General features: G+C 42.4%; 1 protein-coding gene across 2 annotated transcripts in view; it reads left to right on the top strand.

Moving 5' to 3' along the window:
- Nucleotides 1–21,303, top strand: part of LOC112068518 (kelch-like protein 4) — a 113,838-nt gene that overhangs the window by 83,509 nt on the left and 9,026 nt on the right. For both annotated transcript variants that reach the window (XM_024135676.2, XM_024135675.2), the window contains exons 7-8: nucleotides 3,520–3,706; nucleotides 9,576–9,800. In XM_024135676.2, coding sequence (XP_023991444.1) covers nucleotides 3,520–3,706; nucleotides 9,576–9,800 — 412 coding nt within the window. The remainder of the gene's footprint in view (nucleotides 1–3,519; nucleotides 3,707–9,575; nucleotides 9,801–21,303) is intronic.

Below are 21,303 nucleotides of genomic sequence, written 5' to 3' on the forward strand. Positions count from 1 at the left end.
TTTTTGTACTGTTTCCTCCAGCATCTTCACAAGGTCTTTGCTGTTATTCTGGGATTGATTAGCACTTTTCTCACCAAAGTAATTCATTTCTAGGAGACAGAACGCGTCTCTTCCTACCTGAAGCTTGGTATGATGGCTGCTTGGAACCATGGTGTTCATACTTGCGTACTATTGTTTGTACAGATGAATGTGCCTTCAGGCGTTTGGTAATTGCTCCCAAGGATGAACCAGACTTGTGGAGGTCTACAATTTGTTTTCGGAGGTATTGGCAGAGTTTTTTTGATTTTCCCATGATGTCAAGCAAAGAGGCACTGAGTTTGAAGTTAGGCCTTGAAATGCATCCCAGGTACACCTCCAATTGACTCAAATTATGTCAATTAGCTATCAGAAGCTTCTAAAGCCATGACATCATTTTCTGCGAATTTTCAAGCTTTTTAAAGGCACAGTCAACTTAGTGTATGTAACTTCTGACCCACTGGAATTGTGATACAGTGAATTATAAATGGAATAATCTGTCTGTAAACAATCGTTGAAAAAATTACTTGTGTCATGCACAGTAGATGTCCTAACCAACTTACAAAAACTACAGTTTGTAGTTTCTATTATTCTGACATTTCACATTCTTAAATAAAGTGGTGATCCTAACTGACGTAAACAGGGAATTTTTACTAGGATTGACTAAGGTGTATGTAAACTTCCGACTTCAATTGTATATGCCAATTATGTGATGGTCCGACCGCATTCTGTCCCCTATCAACATTTTTAAACTTTGGTGCCAGAGAGAATGACATAAGAAAGTAATCAAGGCGACTAGCTTGATTAAGCCTCCGTCCATGTATATCTTACTAGGTCGATATTAACCTCCCATGTTATCTCACTAGGTCAGATATATAAACCTCCTCCATGTATATCTCACTAGGTCAGATATTAACCTCCTCCATGTATATCTCACTAGGTCAGGTATTTAACCTCCCCATGTATATCTCACTAGGTCAGATATTAAACCTCCTCCATGTATATCTCACTAAGGTCAGGAATTTAAACCTTCCATGTATATCTCACTAGGTCAGGGTATTAAACCTCCTCCATGTATATCTCACTAGGTCAGGGTATTAACCTCTGCATGTATATCCACTAGGTCAGGTATTTAACCTCCTCCATGTATATCTCACTAGGTCGAGGTATTAACCTCTCCTGTATATTCCACTAGGTCAGGTATTTAATCTCCGCCATGTATACTTCACTAGGTCAGGGTATTTAACCTCCTCCATGTATATCTCAACTGGTCAGGATATTAAACCTCTCCATGTATATCTCACTAGGTCAGGATATTAAACCTCCTCCATGTATATCTCACTAGGTCAGGGTATTAACCTCCTCCATGTATATCTCACTAGGTCAGGTATTAAACCCTCCATGTATATCTCCAGTCAGGTATTAACCTCCTCATGATATCTCACTAGGTCAGGGTATTAAACCTCCTCCATGTATATCTCACTAGGTCAGGATATTAAACCTCCTCATGTTATCTTCACTAGGTCAGGATATTAAACCTCCATGTATATCTCACTAGGTCAGAGGTATTTATTCCTCCATGTATATCTCACTAGGTCAGGGTATTAAACCTCCTCCATGTATATCTCACTAGGTCAGGATATTAAACTCCATGTATATCTCACTAGGTCAGGATATTAAACCTCCTCCATGTATATCTCACTAGGTCAGGATATTAAACCTCCATGTATATCTCATAGGTCAGGATATTAAACCTCCCCATGTATATCTCACTAGGTCAGGTATTAAACCTCCTCCATGTATATCTCACTAGGTCAGGATATTAAACCTCCTCCATGTAATCTCACTAGGTCAGGATATTAACCTCCATATTATCTCACTAGGTCAGGATATTAAACCTCTCCCTGTATATCTCACTAGGTCAGGTATTAACCTCCTATGTATATCTCACTAGGTCAGGATATTAAACCTCCATTATATCTCACTAGGTCAGGATTTAAACCTCTCCATGTATATCTCACTAGGTCAGGATATTAAACCTCCTCCATGTATATCACTAGGTCAGATATTAAACCTCCATGTATATCTCACTAGGTCAGGATATTAAACTCCTCCATGTTATCTACTAGGTCAGGATATTCCTCCTCCAGTATATCTCACTAGGTCAGGATATTATAACCTCCCCATGTATATCTCACTAGGTCAGGAATTAAACCTCCATGTATATCTCACTAGGTCAGATATAACCTCCTCATGTATATCTCACTAGGTCAGGATATTAAACCTCCTCCTGTATATCTCACTAGGTCAGGATATTAAACCTCCATGTATATCTCACTAGGTCAGGATATTAAACCTCCATGTAATATCTCACTAGGTCAGGATATTAAACCTCCATGTATAATCTCACTATGTCAGAGATATTAAACCTCTCCATGTATATCTACCTAGGCAGGATATAACCTCCATGATTATCTCACTAGGTCGGATATCTAAACCTCCATGTATATCTCACTATGTCAGGATATTAAACCTCCTCCATGTATATCTCACTAGGTCAGGATATTAAACCTCGTACTATTCACTAGGTCAGGATATTAAACCCTCCATGTATATCTCACTAGGTCAGGATATTAAACCTCCATGTTACTATCTCACATGTATAGAGATATTAAACCTCCTCCAAACCTGACTCAGTTACACCAACTCTGTCAGGAGGAATGGGCCAAAATTCACCCAACTTATTGTGGGAAGCTTGTGAAAGGCTACTCAGAACGTTTGGCCTAAGTAAATCAATTTAAAGGCAATGCTACCAAATACTAATTGAGCGTATGTAAACTTCTGACCCACTGGGAATGTGATGAAAGAAATAAAAAGCTGAAATAAATAATTCTCTCTGCTATTATTCTGACATTTCACATTCTTAAAATCAAGTGGTGATTCTAACTGACCTTAGACAGGGACATTCTACTATGATTAAATGTCAGGAACTGTGGAAAAAAACGGAGTTTAAATGTATTTGGCTAAGGTGTATGTAAACTCCCGGCTTCATCTGTAGCTACCCCAAAAATATATATGTGGTATTGGACAGGATGTAGACATTTACATTGCAGGAAGTAACAATCTATCCACAATCCGCAAAGCTGATCCACCCCTTATTAAAAATATAGAAAAAATAATTGATCAATGACTTTATCACAAATGGTACCCTCGTCTACCTCCACAAGTGGGCGGTCGGTAGGTTATTATTGACTTCATCACAAATGGCACCCTATTCCCATTACATTTGACCAGGGGACAATGGGCCCTTACTGGTTAATGCTTCCTGGTTGAATGTTGTTACTGCTTCCTGGTTGAAAGACATACATTTAGCTTATACAATGTAATAATTATATATATTTTTCTTGTTGTGTTGTTTCCTACGTATTTTTTTATGCTGCACTCACCATTGCCCCTTTGGGGATAATAAAGATTTACTGAACTGAACTCCCCTTTAATTTCCAGCTCCTAGCTGACCTGGAGAAYAAYACRATGTTCTCAGATGACCTGGAATGCCAGAAGCTTCTAATGGAAGCCATGAAGTACCATCTGCTTCCGGAGCGTCGCCTCATGTTCCAGAGCCCCAGGACTAAACCCAGGAAGTCYACTGTAGGAGTACTCTACGCTGTGGGAGGCATGGACGCTACCAAGGGTTAGACATACTCTGCATTCCCTACTCCCTAAATGTATATAGTGCACTGGGCMCATTGGGCTCTGGTCAAAAGAAGTGCCCTATATAGGGTTYTGCGTCCCAAATGGCACCCTTCTCCCTATATAGTGCACTACTTTTGACTAAAGCCCGATATAGTGAATAGGGTGCCATTTCAGGTGCATCCGTAGTCTTGTTGGAGTTTGCCCCAGTGTGAGACATAAAGCTCAGTAAATCCATTATGTCTATTGGACCCTAATGGCGTGCTACTATTAATAAAAGCCCACCAGGTTTTGATCAATGAGCCCCATTACCAAGATGGATGCCCGCTAACGTGTGACTTCACCGTCGATCTCGCCCGACCACGGCGACGCTTTTATTGTTACAGGCTTCAGGTCTATTAGGCTACKAACGTAATGCAGCTCAATCCACACCACGGAGGTTAACCCTTTCATTCCACGGACTACCACTATTCATTTATCTGATACTAAAATGGATCCTCATACAGTTTTAGATATACAGTCAATAGAACACATTACAAAGGTGTGTTGAGAAACACAATATATTAAAACGTAGGTGTTTAATCAAACACTATGATAGATATGGAGATACTAGGAATCAAACAGATTATAATTCAATGCTAAACCTCTTTAAACCTGCTTACCCTGAACAATTAATCAAATGCCCCCCGGACTATTTACATTGACCCCCCCCCCCCCTTGTTTTTTACACTGCTGCTACTGCAGTATCTTATCTATTCATAGTCACTTTACCCCCACCTACAGCACAAAAACCTCAACTAACCTTTAACCCCTGCACATTGACTCAATACCGTACCTCTGTATATAGCCTCCTTATGTTATTATTGTGTTACTTTTTATTTTATTTTTTACTTTAGTTTATTTAGTAAATATTTTATTAACTCTATTTCTTGAACTTGCGTTGTTGGTTTAGGACAACGCATTTCACGGTAAAGTCTACACCTGTTGTATTTGGCGTATGTGACAAATAAACTTTTTTGGGGGGGGGGGGGGGGGGGTCACCTGAAGTTGTCAGCATCGTCCTTGTCTGTTCCTATATGATCTAAAATCTCCTTGTCTGTTCCTAATTGATCTATAGATCTCCTTGTCTGTCCTATATGATCTTAGATCTCCTTGTCTGTTCCTATAGGATCTATAAATCTCCTTGCCTGTTCCTATAGGATCTATAATCTCCTTGTCTGTTCCTATAGATCTATAAATCTCCTTGTCTGTTCCTATATGATCTATAGATCTCCTTGTCTGTTCCTATAGGATCTATAGATCTCCTGTCTGTTCCTATATGATCTTTAGATCTCATTGTCTGTTCCTATTCCGGTTTGGAGCGTGCAGTCGCAATTCCGCTTCGCTCCACAGGTAGTTTTACCATTTTCATTTTCATTACAGATACAACGGTTGATTTGTTTGATCTTAGCTAGCTACATAGCCGTCTTTGTATCAAAGAAATTGTGTAGTTATTGAGGTTATGAGGTTATTGAGGTTCGCTAGCCAGCTATTTTCGTCCGAACGTAACGTAGTCAACACTGCTAGCTAGCCAGCTAGCCACCGAATAGCAGCATAGCAGCACTGGAGAAACGATTACATTACAACGAACGACTTGATTAGTGTAGTGTTAGCTGGCTACATAGCTTTGCTTTTGCTATCTTTGTATCTAAGATAATTGTGTAGCTTAGAGTTGGTTAGAGTATTATTCGGTTAACTAGCCAGCTATTTTCGTAACGTAACGTAGTCAACACTGCTAGCTAGCCAGCTAGCCACCGAATAGCAGCATAGCAGCACTGGAGAAACGATTACATTACAACGGAACGACTTGATTAGTGAGTGTTAGCTGGCTACATAGTTGTCTTTGCTATCTTTTATCTAAGATAATTTGTGTACTTAGAGTTGGTTAGAGTAATTATTCGGTTAACTAGCCAGCTATTTTCGTCGCCGCGCTGCGCTGCCGTCTCCTACCTAGTCAACACTGCTAGCTAACACTGCTAGCTAGCCAACTTCTACCGAATAGCAGCACTGTAGAAACTCACATTACAACTTACATTACAACGGAACGACTTGATTAGCGTAGTGTTAGCTAGCTACATAGTTGTCTTTGCTGTCCTTGTATCCAAGATAATTGTGTAGTTTTGAGAAATTGTCGAGGTTACCTAGCCAGTTAGAGGTTACCTAGCCAGCTACACGTTCAAACAAAGTCAACAACGCAGCCACTGCTAGCCAGCCTACTTCACCGCCAGCAGTACTATATCATTTTAGTCAATAAGATTTTATTTTTTTGCAACGTAAGCTTAACTTCCTGAACATTCGAGACGTGTAGTCCACTTGTCATTCTAATCTCCTTTGCATTAGCGTAGCCTCTTCTGTAGCCTGTCAACTATGTGTCTGTCTATCCCTCTTCTCTCCTCTCGCCACAGACCATACAAACGCTTCACACCGCGTGGCCGCTGCCATTCTAACCTGGTGGTTCCAGCGCGCACGACCCACGTGGAGTTCCAGGTCTCCGGCAGCCTCTGGAACTGCCGATCTGCGGCCAACAAGGCAGAGTTCTATCTCAGCCTATGCGTCCCTCCAGTCCCTCGACTTCTTGCACTGACGGAAACATGGATTACCACTGACAACACTGCTACTCCTACTGCTCTCGCCTCGTCTGCCCACGTGTTCTCGCACACCCGAGAGCTTCTGGTCAGCGGGCGTGGCACTGGGATCCTCATCTCTCCCAAGTGACATTCTCTCTTTCTCCCCTACCCATCTGTCTATCGCCTCCTTTGAATTCCATGCGTCACAGTTACCAGCCCTTTCAAGCTTAACATCCTTATCATTTCGCCCTCCAGGTTCCCTTGGAGAGTTCATCAATGAGCTTGACCCCTGATAAGTTCCTTTCCTGAGGATGGCTCACCTCTCACAGTTCTGGGTGACTTAACCTCCCCACTCTACCTTTGACTCATTCCTCTCTGCCTCCTTCTTCCACTCCTCTCCTCTTTTGACCTCACCCTCTCACCTTCCCCCCTAATCACAAGGCAGGCAATACGCTTGACCTCATCTTCACTAGATGCTGTTCTTCCACTAACTCACTGCAAACTCCCCTCCAAGTCTCCGACCACTACCTTGTACCTTTTCCCTCTCGCTCTCATCTAACACTTCCCACACTGCCCTACTCGGATGTATCGCGCCGTCCCAACCTTCGCTCTCTTCCCCGCTACTCTCTCCTCTTCCATCCTATCATCTCTTCCCTCTGCTCAAACCTTCTCCAACCTATCTCCTGATTCTGCCTCCTCAACCCTCCTTCTCCCTTTCTGCATCCTTTGACTCTCTATGTCCCCTATCCTCCAGGCCGGCTCGGTCCTTCCCTCCGCTCCCGTGGCTCGACGACTCACTGCGAGCTCACAGAACAGGGCTCCGGCAGCCGAGCGGAAATGGAGAAAACTCGCCTCCCTGCGGACCTGGCATCCTTTCACTCCCTCCTCTCTACATTCTCCTCTTCTGTCTCTGCTGCGTAAAGCCACTTTCTACCACTCTAAATTCCAAGCATCTTGCCTCTAACCCTAGGAAGCTCTTTGCCACCTTCTCCTCCCTCCTGAATCCTCCTCCCCCTCCTCCCCCCCCTCCTCCCTCTCTGCGGATGACTTCGTCAACCATTTTGAAAGAGAAGGTCGACGACATCGATCCTCGTTTGCTAAGTCAAACGACACCGCTGGTTCTGCCACACTGCCCTACCCTGTGCTTTGACCTCTTTCTCCCCTCTCTCTCCAGATGAAATCTCGCGTCTTGTGACGGCGGCGCGCCAACAACCTCGCCGCTTGACCCCTATCCCCTCCTCTCTTCTCCAGACCATTTCCGAGACCTTCTCCTTCACTCACCTCGCTCATCAACTCAGTCCTTGACCGCGCTACGTCCCTTCCGTCTTCAAGAGAGCGAGAGTTGCAACCCCTTCTGAAGAACACCTACACTCGATCCCTCCATGTCAACAACTACAGACCAGTATCCCTTCTTTCTTTTCTCTCCCAAAACTCCTTGAACGTGCCTCCTGGCCAGCTCTCCTGCTATTCTCTCTCAGAATGACCTTCTTGATCCAAATCAGTCAGGTTTCAAGATAGTCATTCAACTGAGACTGCTCTTCTCTGTGTCACGGAGGCGCTCCGCACTGCTACAGCTAACTCTCTCTCCTCTGCTGCTACATCCTTCTAGACCTATCGGTGCCTTTGATACTGTGACCATCAGATCCTCCTCTCCACCCTCTCCGAGCTGGCATCTCCGGCGCGGCCACGCTTGGATTGCGTCCTACCTGACAGGTCGCTCCTACAGTGGCGTGGGAGAATCTGTCTCCGCACCACGTCGCTCACCACTGTGTCCCCAGGCTCTGTTCTAGGCCCTCTCCTATTCTCGCTATACACCAAGTCACTTGGCTCGTTATATCCTCACATGGCCTCTCCTATCATTGCTACGCAGAGACGGACACACAATTAATCTTCTCCTTCCCCCTCTGATAACCAGTGGCGAATCGCATCTCTGCATGTCTGCAGACATTATCAGTGGTGGATGACGGATCACCACTCTCAAGCGAAACCTCGGCAAAGACGGAGCTGCTCTTCCTCCCGGGGAGGACTGCGCCGTTCCATGATCTCGCCATCACGGTTGACCAACTCCATTGTTCTCCTCCCAGACGCTAAGAACCTGCGTGATCCTGGACAACACCCTGTCGTTCTCAACTCACATCAAGGCGGTGACCCGTTCCTGTAGGTCATGCTCGACAACATTCGCAGAGTACGACCCTGCCTCACACAGGAAGCGGCGCAGCCTAATCCAGCACTGTCATCTCCCTCTGGATACTGCAACTCGCTGTTGGCTGGGCTCCCTGGCCTGTGCCATTAACCCCTACAACTCATCCAGAACGCCGCAGGCCCGTCTGTGTCAACCTTCCCAAGTTCTCTCACGTCACCCCCGCTCCTCCGCTCTCTCCACTGGCTTCCAGTTGAAAGCTCGCATTCCGCTTACAAGACCATGGTGCTTGCCACGAGCTGTGAGGGGAACGCAACCTCCGTCACCTTCAGGCTCTGATCAGGCCCTATCGACCCAAACAAGGCACTGCGTTCATCCACCCTCTGGCCCTGCTCGCCTCCCTACCTCTGAGGAAGTACAGTTCCCGCTCACCCAGTCAAAACTGTTCGCTGCTTCTGCACCCCAATGGTGGAACAAACTCCCTCACGACGCCAGGTCAGCGGAGTCAATCACCCACCTCCGGAGACACCTGAAACCCCACCTCTTTAAGAGAATACCTAGGATAGGATAAAGTAATCCTCCTAACCCCCCCTCCCCCCTTAAAAGGTTAATGCACTATTGTAAAGTGTTGTTCCACTGGATATCATAATGTGAATGCACCAATGTAAGTCGCTCTGGTTATAAGAGCGTCTGCTAAATGACTATAAATGTAATGTTCTATAAATCTATAGATCTCCTTGTTCCTTTCTCTATATATCTATAAATCTCCTTGTTTGTCCCTTATATGATCGATAAAATCTCCTTGTATGTTCCTATAGATCTATAAATCTCCTTGTTTGTTCCTATTAGATCTAAAATCATCCTTGTCTGTTCTATAGGATCTATAAAAATCTCCTTGTTTGTTCTATAGATCTATAAATCTCCTTGTCTGTTCCTATAGATCTATAAATCTCCTTGTTTGTCCCTATAGAATCTATAAATCTCCTTGTCTGTTCCTATATGATCTATAGATCTCCTTGTCTGTTCCTATAGGATCTATAGATCTCCTTGTCTGTTCCTATAGACCTATAAATCTTCTTGTTTGTTCCGATATGATCTATAGATCTCCTTGTCTGTTCCTATAGGATCTACGACCATAGAGAAGTATGACCTGCGGACCAACACATGGACCCAGGTGGGGGTGATGAACGGCCGGAGGCTGCAGTTCGGGGTGGCAGTGATCGACGACAAGCTGTACGTGGTGGGGGGCCGAGACGGGCTGAAGACATCCAACATGGTGGAGTGTTACAACCCTTTCAACAATGTCTGGTCCACCATGCCTCCCATGTCTACACACAGACACGGACTCGGTGGGTTTACTGTAAAAAACAAAAAAACAATTACATTTCATCCCTATACTATTGTAGCACGAGGTGTTACTATGTAAAACCTTGGCAGGCTACCGTACGCCTGCTCTGATTGTCTCTTTTCCCTGGCCGTTTCTCATACGTTTCATATCAGAGGAATGGTTTGATTCACAGTTGAAAAAAGGTCTATGGCTGTGAACTGAGGCGATGTAGTCAAGTATTCATCTCTCTTGTCTGTGGTTAGCTTTTCTGAGATATGGGTGAACACGTTTGCCCCAGAGATTACAGTGAATAGTATTACCTAGTCTCCTTTGATCTGGGCTGTAGCAGATAGCTCTCATACTTTGCTTGCGGTGAGCACGGTTTAAACTGTGAAGATGGGAGGAGCTACGTAGCCTCCCTGCTAAGGCTACGTCCTGCTGTGTGCATTCAGAAAAGAAGGAACTACTTATTCATATTTCAAATCAACAATAACTGTTTTTTTTTTTTTAAACAGCCATTTCAGTTTAACTTTTATTCATACGGAATGTTTACAGGTGATGTTCCCTTCAGAATAATGTTGTACTCTAAACCTGAACAATCAATCCATGTATTGTGTTGTACAGTAACATCTTATATTCATTGTCGTTGGAAAACCATTCCCCTCTGTGACCACAGCAATAACACAGTTGTTTTATATCCTGTTTGGAGAACAGACTTGGGTTCAAGTACTATTTGAAATCTTTCTAATACTACGTTTGCCCTAGCCTGCCTGGTGCTGGGTGGGCGGTTTTGTAGTTTTGGGGCTATTGTATTGGTTCCATTAAACCAATCAAACAGGAAATGATATTTTTTTAAATGATTTAAAATAGTACTAGAACCCAGGTCTGTTTTAAGAGAATAGAATAGACTACATTTGTTGAGTGTTCAGTTCCGCACAACGGTGACTCATCTAACAGCACTTCAGTTGTTCTGGAATGAGCATCGTGGTCGATGCCTCTGGTTGAGCATCTTACACACATACGGACGCACACACACACACACACACTGAAGAGGGAACATCAACCAGAGCGGTACTCCTGTTCTGTGTTGTGTGTGTGGGTGTGTGTGTGCTGTGTGTGTGTGTTGTGTGTGTGTGTGTGTGTGTGTGTGTGTGTGTTTGTGTGTGTGTGTGTGTGTGGTGTGTGTGTGTGTTGTGTGTGTGTGTTGTGCTTGTGGTGTGTGTGTGTGTGTGTGTGTGTGTGCGCGTCCGTGTGAGTGAGTGTGTGTGTGTGTGTGTGCGTCCGTATGTGTGGTAGATGCTCAACCAGAGGCCTCGACCACGATGTCATTCCAGAACAACTGAAGTGTGTTAGATGAGTCACCGTTGTGCGGAAGGAACACTCACAAAATGTAGTCTATTTATTTCTTAAAACAGACCTGGGTTCTAGTACTATTTAAATCATTTAAAAAAATATCATTTCTGTTTGATTGGTTTATGGAACAATACAATAGCCCAAAACTACAAACCGCCCACCCAGCACAGGCAGGCTAGGGCAAACGTAGTATTAGAAAGATTTCAATAGTACTTGAACCAAGTCTGTTCTCCAAACAGGAATATAAAACAACTGTGTTATTGCTGTGGTCACAGAGGGGAATGGTTTTCCAACGACAATGAATTAAGATGTTACTGTACAACACATAAATGGATTGATTGTTCAGGTTAGAGTACAACATTATTCTGAAGGGAACATCACTGTAACATTCCGTATAATAAAGTTGAAACTGAAATGGGCTGTTTAAAAAAAAAAAACAGTTATTGTGATTTGAAATATGAATAAGTAGTTCCTTCTTTTCTGAATGCACACAGCAGGACGTGCCTTAGCAGGAGGATTACGTAGCTCTCCCATCTTCACAGTTTAAACCGTGCTCACCGCAGCAAAGTATGAGAGAGCTAATCTGCTACAGCCCAGATCAAAAGAGCACTAGGTATAACTATTCACATGTATCTCTGGTGCAAACGTGTTCACCCATAATCTCAGAAGAAGTAACCACAGACAAGAGAGATGAATATTTGAACTACAGCAGCCTCAGCTTCACAGCCATAGACCTATTTCACTGTGAAATCAAACATTCCTCTGAGTATTGAAACGTATGAGAAACGCCAGGAAAAGAGACAATCAAGAGCAAGGAGTAGGTAAGCTGCCAAGGTCTTGACATAGTAAACCTCGTGCTACAATAGTATAGGTATGAAATGTAATTGTTTTTTTAACAGTTTATATCCCACCGAGTCCGTGTCTGTGTGCTAGACATGTGGAGCATGGTGGACCAGACATTGTTGAAAGGGGTGTAACACTCCACACATGTTGGTGTCTTCAGCCCGTCTCGGCCCCCACCACGTACGCTTGTCGTCGGTCCACTGCACCCCGACTGCCAGCCTCGGCCGTTCAGCCCCCACCGGGTCCATGTGTTGGTTCGCGGTCATACTTCTCTAGGTTCGTAGATCCTAAGACGACGGGAGATATACATATCGACAGAAGATTATGATCTGTATAGATATAGAAAGAAATCTATAGTCCTACTAGGAACAGACAAGGAGATGCTTATGCGGATAGAAAGGCTCATATAGACTGAACATGACAAGGAGATTTTATAGATCCTATAGGAAAGGAGTCAGGTATAGAGTAGACAGACAGTATAAGATCGATATAGGAGACGACAAGGGAGTTTAGATCACTATGAGACAGAACCAGACAGGCACGAGATCTTAGATCATATAGGGAACAGAACGGAGATTACTTATCATATAGGGAAAGACAAGGAGATTATTAGATCATATAGGAACACGACAAGGAGATCTATAGATCTATAGGAAAGACAAAGGAGAATCTATAGATCACTATAGGAACAGACAAGGGAATTTATAGATTATCTAGGAACAGACAAGGAGATTCTATAGATAAGAACGGTCATAATCAGGGAACAACAAGGGAGATCTAAGGAGTCTGATAGAACACGACAGGAGATTATTAGATTCTTGTCTGTTACTATAGTGATCTATAGATCTGCCTTGTCTGTTCCTATGGATCTATTAGATCTCCTTGTCTGTGTTCCTATAGGATCGTATAGATTCCTTGCTTGGTCCTTGTTGCTCATATGATTTGTCTGTCATAGGATCTATATTCTCTAGTTGTTCCTATATGGAGTCGTATAGATTCCTCTGTCTGTTCCTATATGAATCTATGAGGGGGGGATCGTTTGGATACAGATCTGTGCTTGTTTCCTATAAGTGGTATAACTCCCTTCTGTTTACATAGGATCTAGCTCTTGCTCTTTCCCTTCATAGTGATCTATAGATCTCACTGTTGTTCTATATGATTATAGCCCGTGCTTCTATAGATCTATAAATCTCCTTGTCTGTTCCTATATGATCTATGTCTCTTGTCTGTTTCTCATATGATCGTTAGATCTCCATGCTGTTTCTATAGGATCTATAAATCTCCTTGTATGTTCCTATATATCTATGATTCCTTGTCTGTTCCTATGGATCTATAGATCCCTTGTCTGTTCTATTCGCACCACGGTCTTAGATCAATCTCTAGGATATGCATATCTAAAATCTTCTGTCTGTTCGATATGATTATAGATCTCCTTGTCTGTTCCTATAGGATCTACGACCCTTTTATAGAGAAGTATTGACCTTGGGACAACAATGGACCCAGGTGGGGGTGATGAACGGCCGAGGCTGAGTTCGGCGGTGGCAGTGATCGACGACACGGCGTACGTGTGGGGGGCCGAGACGGGCTGAAGACATCCAACATGGTGGAGGTGTACAACTTTTCAACAATGTCTGGTCCACCATGCCTCCCATGTCTACACACAGACACGGACTCGGTGGGTTTACTGTAAAAAAAACAATTACATTTCATCCTATACTATTGTAGCACGAGGTGTTTTGTCAAACCTTGGCAGGCTACGTACGCCTTGCTCTGATTGTCTCTTTTCCCTGGCCGTTTTCTCATACTTTTATATCAGAGGAATGGTTTTGATTCACAGTTGAAAAGGTCTATGGCTGTGAACTGAGGCGATGTAGTCAAGTCTTCACTCTTGTCTGTGGTTAGCTTTTCTGAGATATGGGTGAACACGTTTGCCCAGAGATTACAGTGAATAGTATTACCTAGTCTCCTTTGATCTGGGCTGTAGCAGATAGCTCTCATACTTTGCTTGCGGTGAGCACGGTTTAAACGTGAAGATGGGGGAGCTACGTAGCCTCCCTGCTAAGGCTACGTCCTGCTGTGTGCATTCAGAAAAGAAGGAACTACTTATTCATATTTCAAATCAACAATACTGTTTTTTTTTTTTTAAACAGCCATTTCAGTTTAACTTTTTTCATACGGAATGTTTACAGGTGAGTTCCCTTCAGAATAATGTTGTACTCTAAACTGAACAATCAATCCATGTATTGTGTTGTACAGTAATCTTCTATATTCATTGTCGTTGGAAAACCATTCCCTCTGTGACCACAGCATAACACAGTTGTTTTATATCCTGTTTGAGAACAGACTTGGGTTCAAGTACTATTTGAAATCTTTCTAATACTACGTTTGCCTAGCCTGCCTGGTGCTGGTGGGCGGTTTTGTAGTTTTGGGCTATTGTATTGGTTCATTAAACCAATCAAACAGGAAATGATATTTTTTTAAATGATTTAAAATAGTACTAGAACCAGGTCTGTTTTAAGAGAATAGAATAGACTACATTTGTTGAGTGTTCAGTTCCGACAACGGTGACTCATCTAACAGCACTTAAGTTTGTTCTGGAATGAGCATCGTGGTCGATGCTCTGGTTGAGCATCTTACAACATACGGACGCACACACACACACACCTCACTCACACGGACGCGCACACACACACACACACACACACACACACACACACACACACACACACACACACACACACACACCACACCACACACACACACCACACACACACAACACACCACACAACACCACAACACACACACACACAACACACACACACACACACGACACAGAGAGTAGCTCTGGTATGGTTCCTCTTCATTCTAACTCTCCAGGTATAACATGTTGGAGGGCCCCTGTATGCAGTAGGTGGCCATGATGGATGGAGTTACTGAATACAGTGGAGAGGTGGACCCCCAGGCTAAAAGTGGAACTACGTGGCCAGCATGTCACGCCACGCAGCACTATGGGAGTCACCGCACTCAACGGAAAGTAAGTGGCCGTATAAAACGTTATGACAGCATGCAGGAAGTTATTACTAAAACACAGCTTATTTATGAAAAGGCAAAATGAAAGATAATTTCTTACGTATATAACACTAGAAGCTATAACAGATCACAACAGGAAAACTAAGTTCTGTTTCTTGTGATGTAACACATTTTGGTTAAGGTCTAATTTTCGTATAAAAACAAGAAGGCTTTTCTTTGTGTGTAAGCCTGGGCCTAGACTCAACAGCTCTACGTTACATAATGGCGACAACAAAGTATGTCTTGCGGTGTGTTTTCACTCTATAAAACCTTTTTAGATTTCTTCTTGCATCTGGGTGAAAAAATAGAAAAACAAGGAGGAAACTTTTCTACAATCCCATTCTCTCCTCTTAGGAAGAATATGTTTTCTAAACCTTCAATCCTCTCGCTGGTCTATGGAAGACATTTCTACAAGCTCCACTCTTCTCTACTAAGGAAGCAAAATAAATCCACAACCCGCCCTCTCTGCAAGGAGAGTTCCCCCTCCATCCTCTCTGCTAAGGAAGATGTTTCTCCACCCTCCATTCCATCTCTGCTAAGGAAGATAGTTTTTCCTTCTCCATATCTCTCTCTGCTAAGGAATATGTTTCTCACCCTCCACATCTCTGCTAAGGATATTGTTTCTCCACTTTCCTAACTCTCTGCTAGGAATATGTTTCTCCACCCTCCACACTCTCTGCTAAGGAAAATGTTTCTCCACTTCCATCACTCTCTGCTAAAGGAATATGTTTTTCCACTTTCCTATCTTGCTAAGGAATGATGTTTATCGCACCCCTCCTCCTATCTAGGAAATCCTCACCCTCCATCTCGCTAGGGAATATGTTTCTCCACCTTTCCACTCTCTAATGCTAAGGAATTTTTCTCATCCTCCAATCCTCGCAAAAGTGTTCTCCACCTCAATCCTTGGATGTTTATCAACTCTCTCTAAAGAGTCCCCCTCCTCGAGGGAAGTTCCCCCCATCTCTGCAAATATTCTCACCTTCCACCCTTGCTAAGGAATTGTTACCCACCCTGAAGGATGCCACCTTCCACACTTCTCTAGGAATTGTTTACCCTCAAAAAACTGGATCTCTGCTAAAGTCTAGGCTCAAACATTTGAGAGATGACATTTTTCGACAGATCCAGTCAGATTTGTAAGCTTTTATTGTCCTTACAAGATTGTTTTCAGTTTGGCGTCGGGATGGGGAGCTTCGTGTCTGCGGTCGATTTGAATGCTTGTGAATCCACCACCAACATGTGTTGGATGCATGTTCCCCCCATAGGCGAAGAGGAGAGGAGGGGTGGGTGTGGCACGACAACAGCTTCTCTTACGCTGTGGGTGGTCATGATGCGGCGTCAACACTGCTCCAGACTCTCAGACTGTGTAGAGAGGTATAAAAAAAACCTGCTCCCAGACTCTCAACTGTGTAGAGAGGTAAAAAAAAACCTGCTCCAGATCTAGACTGTGTTAGAGAGGTAAAACACACCTGCTCCAGACTCCAAGCCTGATAGAGAGGTAAAAACACATGCCTCCAGACTCCCAGACTGAGTAGAAGGTCAAACACACTGCTCCAGTCCCGACTGAGTAGAGAGGTCAAAACAATGCTTTAGAGTCTACGTAAGCTGTCGTTTCGATCTTGGGACTTGCCACTTCTGAAATGGCATTCAACAAGGTGGACACCCCTCTATGCCAAGGTTACAACCAATCTAATGCTTTTAAATCATGACAAACTGAGAGTGCAGTAACTTTTGGGAAGGAGGGCAGAGAATCAAATGTAGCCTATGTCAGACTCGTACTAGAGAACAAAAAAAGGCAACATCGTTTTTTTCCATCTGTCTTGTTATACGACTCAGGATTTTTTGACGATGAAGTATAGGCATTAGTATGGAGACACAGAGACTTTTTAGGTTGTGGGTGTGTTTGAGGGCTTTTTCTGAGACTTTGGCGTGTCTCGGAGAGTTAAACTGTGAATTATCATGGGTAATTATAAGACTGAGTATCATTTTGTGATGCAAGGTGATTTGTCAAGTCTGTCCTCAACTCGCCTTTAAGAGTCGGCTGCAATCTCGAACGCGCCCTTGGGTTTGTTTGAGATCGAGCGAACGGTGCAGGCCGACGCGCGCACAGAGCGATCTGCACAAAAAAAACGTGCATCATAAATAACTACTCATTATATTTGTAGATCAGTAGTTCAGTCACAATTTACACAGCGATGCATCACAGTTTCTGATGCTCTCAAACGTGCCTTGCCTCTGTCTGTCGATGTAAGGGCAAACCCACAGACACGTCATTCTCTTCGTGGTAGTTTGGTTTTAGAGTGTGATTATCTGGCTTCTGTCACTCTGCTGCTATTCTGCTAAAAAATCTACTGTATCTGATACACACGCATGTGCCTATCAATGATAGAATACATCTTGTCAACAATTCAATTGAAAACAACATTAAAAAAGTCACAAGATATTGTGAATTATCCATGGTACATGCTTAATCTTTGCTTCTGTATCTTTAAATATCCAGTGTTTCACTAACCTTCTTCATCTTTCCTGTTATCCCTGTTTCTCTATGTCCAATGCACGGTTGATCACAAAAGACACTATGGACCACAGGTGTCCTCTCTGAGTGTCCCCAGAGATTGCATGTAGGTAATCTGTCTGCAGGATGACAGCTAGTACGCTGCGGAGGATATCGAGGAACTCCTACCTGAGACAGTGTTGAAGTCTAGTGATGCACAGAACTAATGATGGACTGAGGTAACTTGAATATTCCTAGATTTTCTTAGATGTTTTCGACCCATAATTTCTCAATTCCAGATAGCCTGGCACAATTCCTTACTGTAATCATTTTTAATACAGACTGTATGACTTTCTCACCTGTAACTGTATGTATCCAATAGAGGTCAATCTCAAATCGGAATGGCCTGGAGCCTGTGTTTGTAGGTTGTGAGAATACCTTGAGGACTACAATCCTGAACCCCTGGAACACACACAGGAACAGTTATGATCGTCACCACTGATGTTTTTCTACTGTAAGGCAACCATAATTGCATTCCTCACATAAACCATGTGTTCTATCAACAGTGATTTTCATTGTCCAAGATTTTCTCTTTGATTATGAGAATGTACTTTACCATATCTACGGATAACATCTGCATAGTAGTGCTTTAAAAAAGTAGGAACTCTGCCATCACTCTTGTTGATATGTTTGCTCTGTTAAAGATGGTCTGTCAGAAAAATGTTTTTCCATATGATACCAGAAAGAAATGACATTTAACCATAAGATCGAACCCTGTCTAAGCAGGGGAGGGGGATTTACGACCCATTGAAAGATAAAAAATCCATTTTTGAAATGACATTTTTGTTTGGGTGCTATTAGCCAATACAAACGATTGAAAATAACAGATTGCACTACATGGAAGCAAACAGATAGTCCAAAACAAATCTAGAGGAAGTCCCTATATCTTGAGTAGATTTAAGAATGATCAGGAAGCATATGTATTTTTTTTTTTTTACATGTATAATACGATATTTTTTTATCACTGAACAGTCTAAGCTGTCTAAGCAGGTGGAGGGGGTGGTTCTGCTAAAGCTATCTGGAACTTGTTTTAGAAGTCATACCAGGGTGCATTTAGCTATTTGATTTGAATTTACAGACCTTGATAGTATAAAAAATTATGTAAAATGTTTTTTGATAATCTTTTTATTTGTCCTTACTGTCATTAGAAATCACAATACATTGAATTCAAAGATTCAGCCTCGTGCAACACAGATAGTCCCCCGCAACATCTGGAGAAGTTTTGTTCGGAAGTGTCTGACGTATAATCTGAGGGTATAGAAGTTACAGGAAACATTTTGTTATTTTTTGGGGGGGTGACTTGTTTAACCCTTTAATTTTTGGCACTGGAACAGTCTCCAGTATACAGTATACTTCCATACCATTTTTTTCAACTGATACCCGGGGGACTTTCAGACGAGTCTTGCGAGGCATCACTTGGTTAATGAGATGTCTAACCTTTACTAGAGGGGGGGGGGGGGGGTCAATTAGTGTGAGCAACAGTTGGACACTACAGACAGAAGTTGCAAAGATCGGCTGGTACGAGTTCAGAGAGGTTCTCCAAGAAATTAGGGGGTGTTTGTAAGAGCAATGAAGAACACCATCAGTGGTTGTGTGAGAGTCTCATCTTTAATAGAGGGGTCAATAATAGTTTTGGACTTGCATAAGATTTTGTAAAGAAAAAAAACAACATTTTTGGGGTGGAATTCATTGTCTGACGGCATCAGTGGTAGCTCTGTCGAATAGGCGATATGATGGATTGAGATACATCACAATGCAGAAAAACAACAACAACAAAGAATCAGATATCCTAGCTTAAACGGACGATTTGATTGGTTTGTTGTTGTACTTATGCTAATTAGAATTTCCGCGGGTGCAACAGAGATGGACTGTAGGGGTAATATATTGATACTTTTACCATTTATACAGTAGCATTCTATATATTTGTCTCATCACATATGAATTTTTTTTTGATTTATATTAAATATATAGTTCTCTGTTTAGCCACTCTGGAAATGAATAGAATTCTTTGTAACTGTGTTCACTGCGTATCTGGGTGAAGGTGCTCTGGTACAAGGATTGTCATCTTGACAAAACGTTTTTTATAAAAGAAAGACCACTGTGAATAATATGAGATGAATGAGTTGTAAAGTACAATAGCGGATGCTTTGTCAGATACCAATTTGAGGAAGATTATCGTAATGGATATCGTTTTTAGTAAAAGGAAAGACATCTAAAGGACATTTTTCAAAAATGTTTTTCTTTTCTTTTCTTTTTCTTGGAAGTATAGATGAATTACACCAAAGTCATTAGCCTGTCTACAAATGTTTTGTACTGTTTAAAAAATTATGTTTACACATCGGTGAATATCTAATATATCATATTGATTGCGCCATTACTGTAAAGATTTTTTTTTGCAGTTTGTCAACAGTTGGAGTCATCTTTATAACCTCATATCATTCTAAACCCATTATTTGTCATCTCCAGATTGTTGGTTTTATATTTTGCATTTCTAGTTAACGTTCATTGTAATTAACAATATGCCTTCTTTTTTATTTGACTTCATGTTTGCTACTGCACTATGAATATACTGTGGGCTGGTTTCCAGACACGGATTAAGCCAGTTTGTACTCAGATGACTTTCATTGGAAACACGAACTTTTTGTTGTGTTGCTTTAGAACTAGGCCTAGGCTTATCTGTGTCCGGGAACGGCCTATATGCCTTGAGAACATTAATACAGCTTGAGTACTACGTTATCCCATGTGTACCAGACTCTTTCCACACTGGCCATGTTGGTTCATTGTAAACAACAGACTTTATTCTGTTAAATACCTGAGGATGCTCAGCTTGGAATATTACAATGATTGACTGCTCTGAGGCCAATGTAGATTTTTTATCTGATTTTTACACTGCATACAGATCTAGAAATAAACGCTTCAATGTCCTCTTTGTTGTTTGTAAGTTGCCCTGGAGTATGAGTTTCTGCTATTTTTAAAACCCGTTCATACCTGGTGTTTACATGACTCTTGTTCTCATGATTTTGTCAATATTCTGTTTGTGCCGCACATTTTTAGAACCTGTGTACAACGATTAATTCATACACATCTTCTGACCACGATGTGAAGAGACGGATCTAGACGGTGAACCAATTTAAATGTAATTTTTTACCCACCCTACAAAACTAATGGGGTGACAGCTTGATTATGGGACCCCCAACCATCAATGTGCTAAAACTGAATAAATAAGTATTTATGTTTAAAATCTATCTGTTGAAATAATTAGCATACACGAAATCTGTCATACGCGGACACTGCTGGACAAGAGACACATTTTGATACCATGTCTAGAGTGGCAAATCCTTGCGTCAGAATAGTGATTGTGGATTTCATGATTTCGAGATCAGGAACGCCACATGTTAGCGGCAAGATGTAAACTGGTGCTTCTGTGACCAGGTAGGAACCATGTTTCGAGGATTTGTATCTGTGCCATTATGAGCGTCTGTGCAGCATTTTAAAAGTAGTACATTTTCTTCCTCGTTTTGTGTTTTGAAAAGAAAGTGTAAGTGGAGAGTGGAAATGGGGTCCAAGCAGTGAGTTTGAATCACACCTCCTTCAGGTGATTGTTTTCAGTGTAGTCCGATACTTTTCACAAGGAAACCAATTTTAAAGGCAAAATCTTATTTCTGGTAGAATGTAGGACTTTATTTGATCACCCTGTTGCAGGAGAATT

This window comes from Salvelinus sp. IW2-2015, unplaced genomic scaffold (assembly GCF_002910315.2).
Source record: "Salvelinus sp. IW2-2015 unplaced genomic scaffold, ASM291031v2 Un_scaffold552, whole genome shotgun sequence".
NCBI lineage: Eukaryota > Metazoa > Chordata > Actinopteri > Salmoniformes > Salmonidae > Salvelinus > Salvelinus sp. IW2-2015.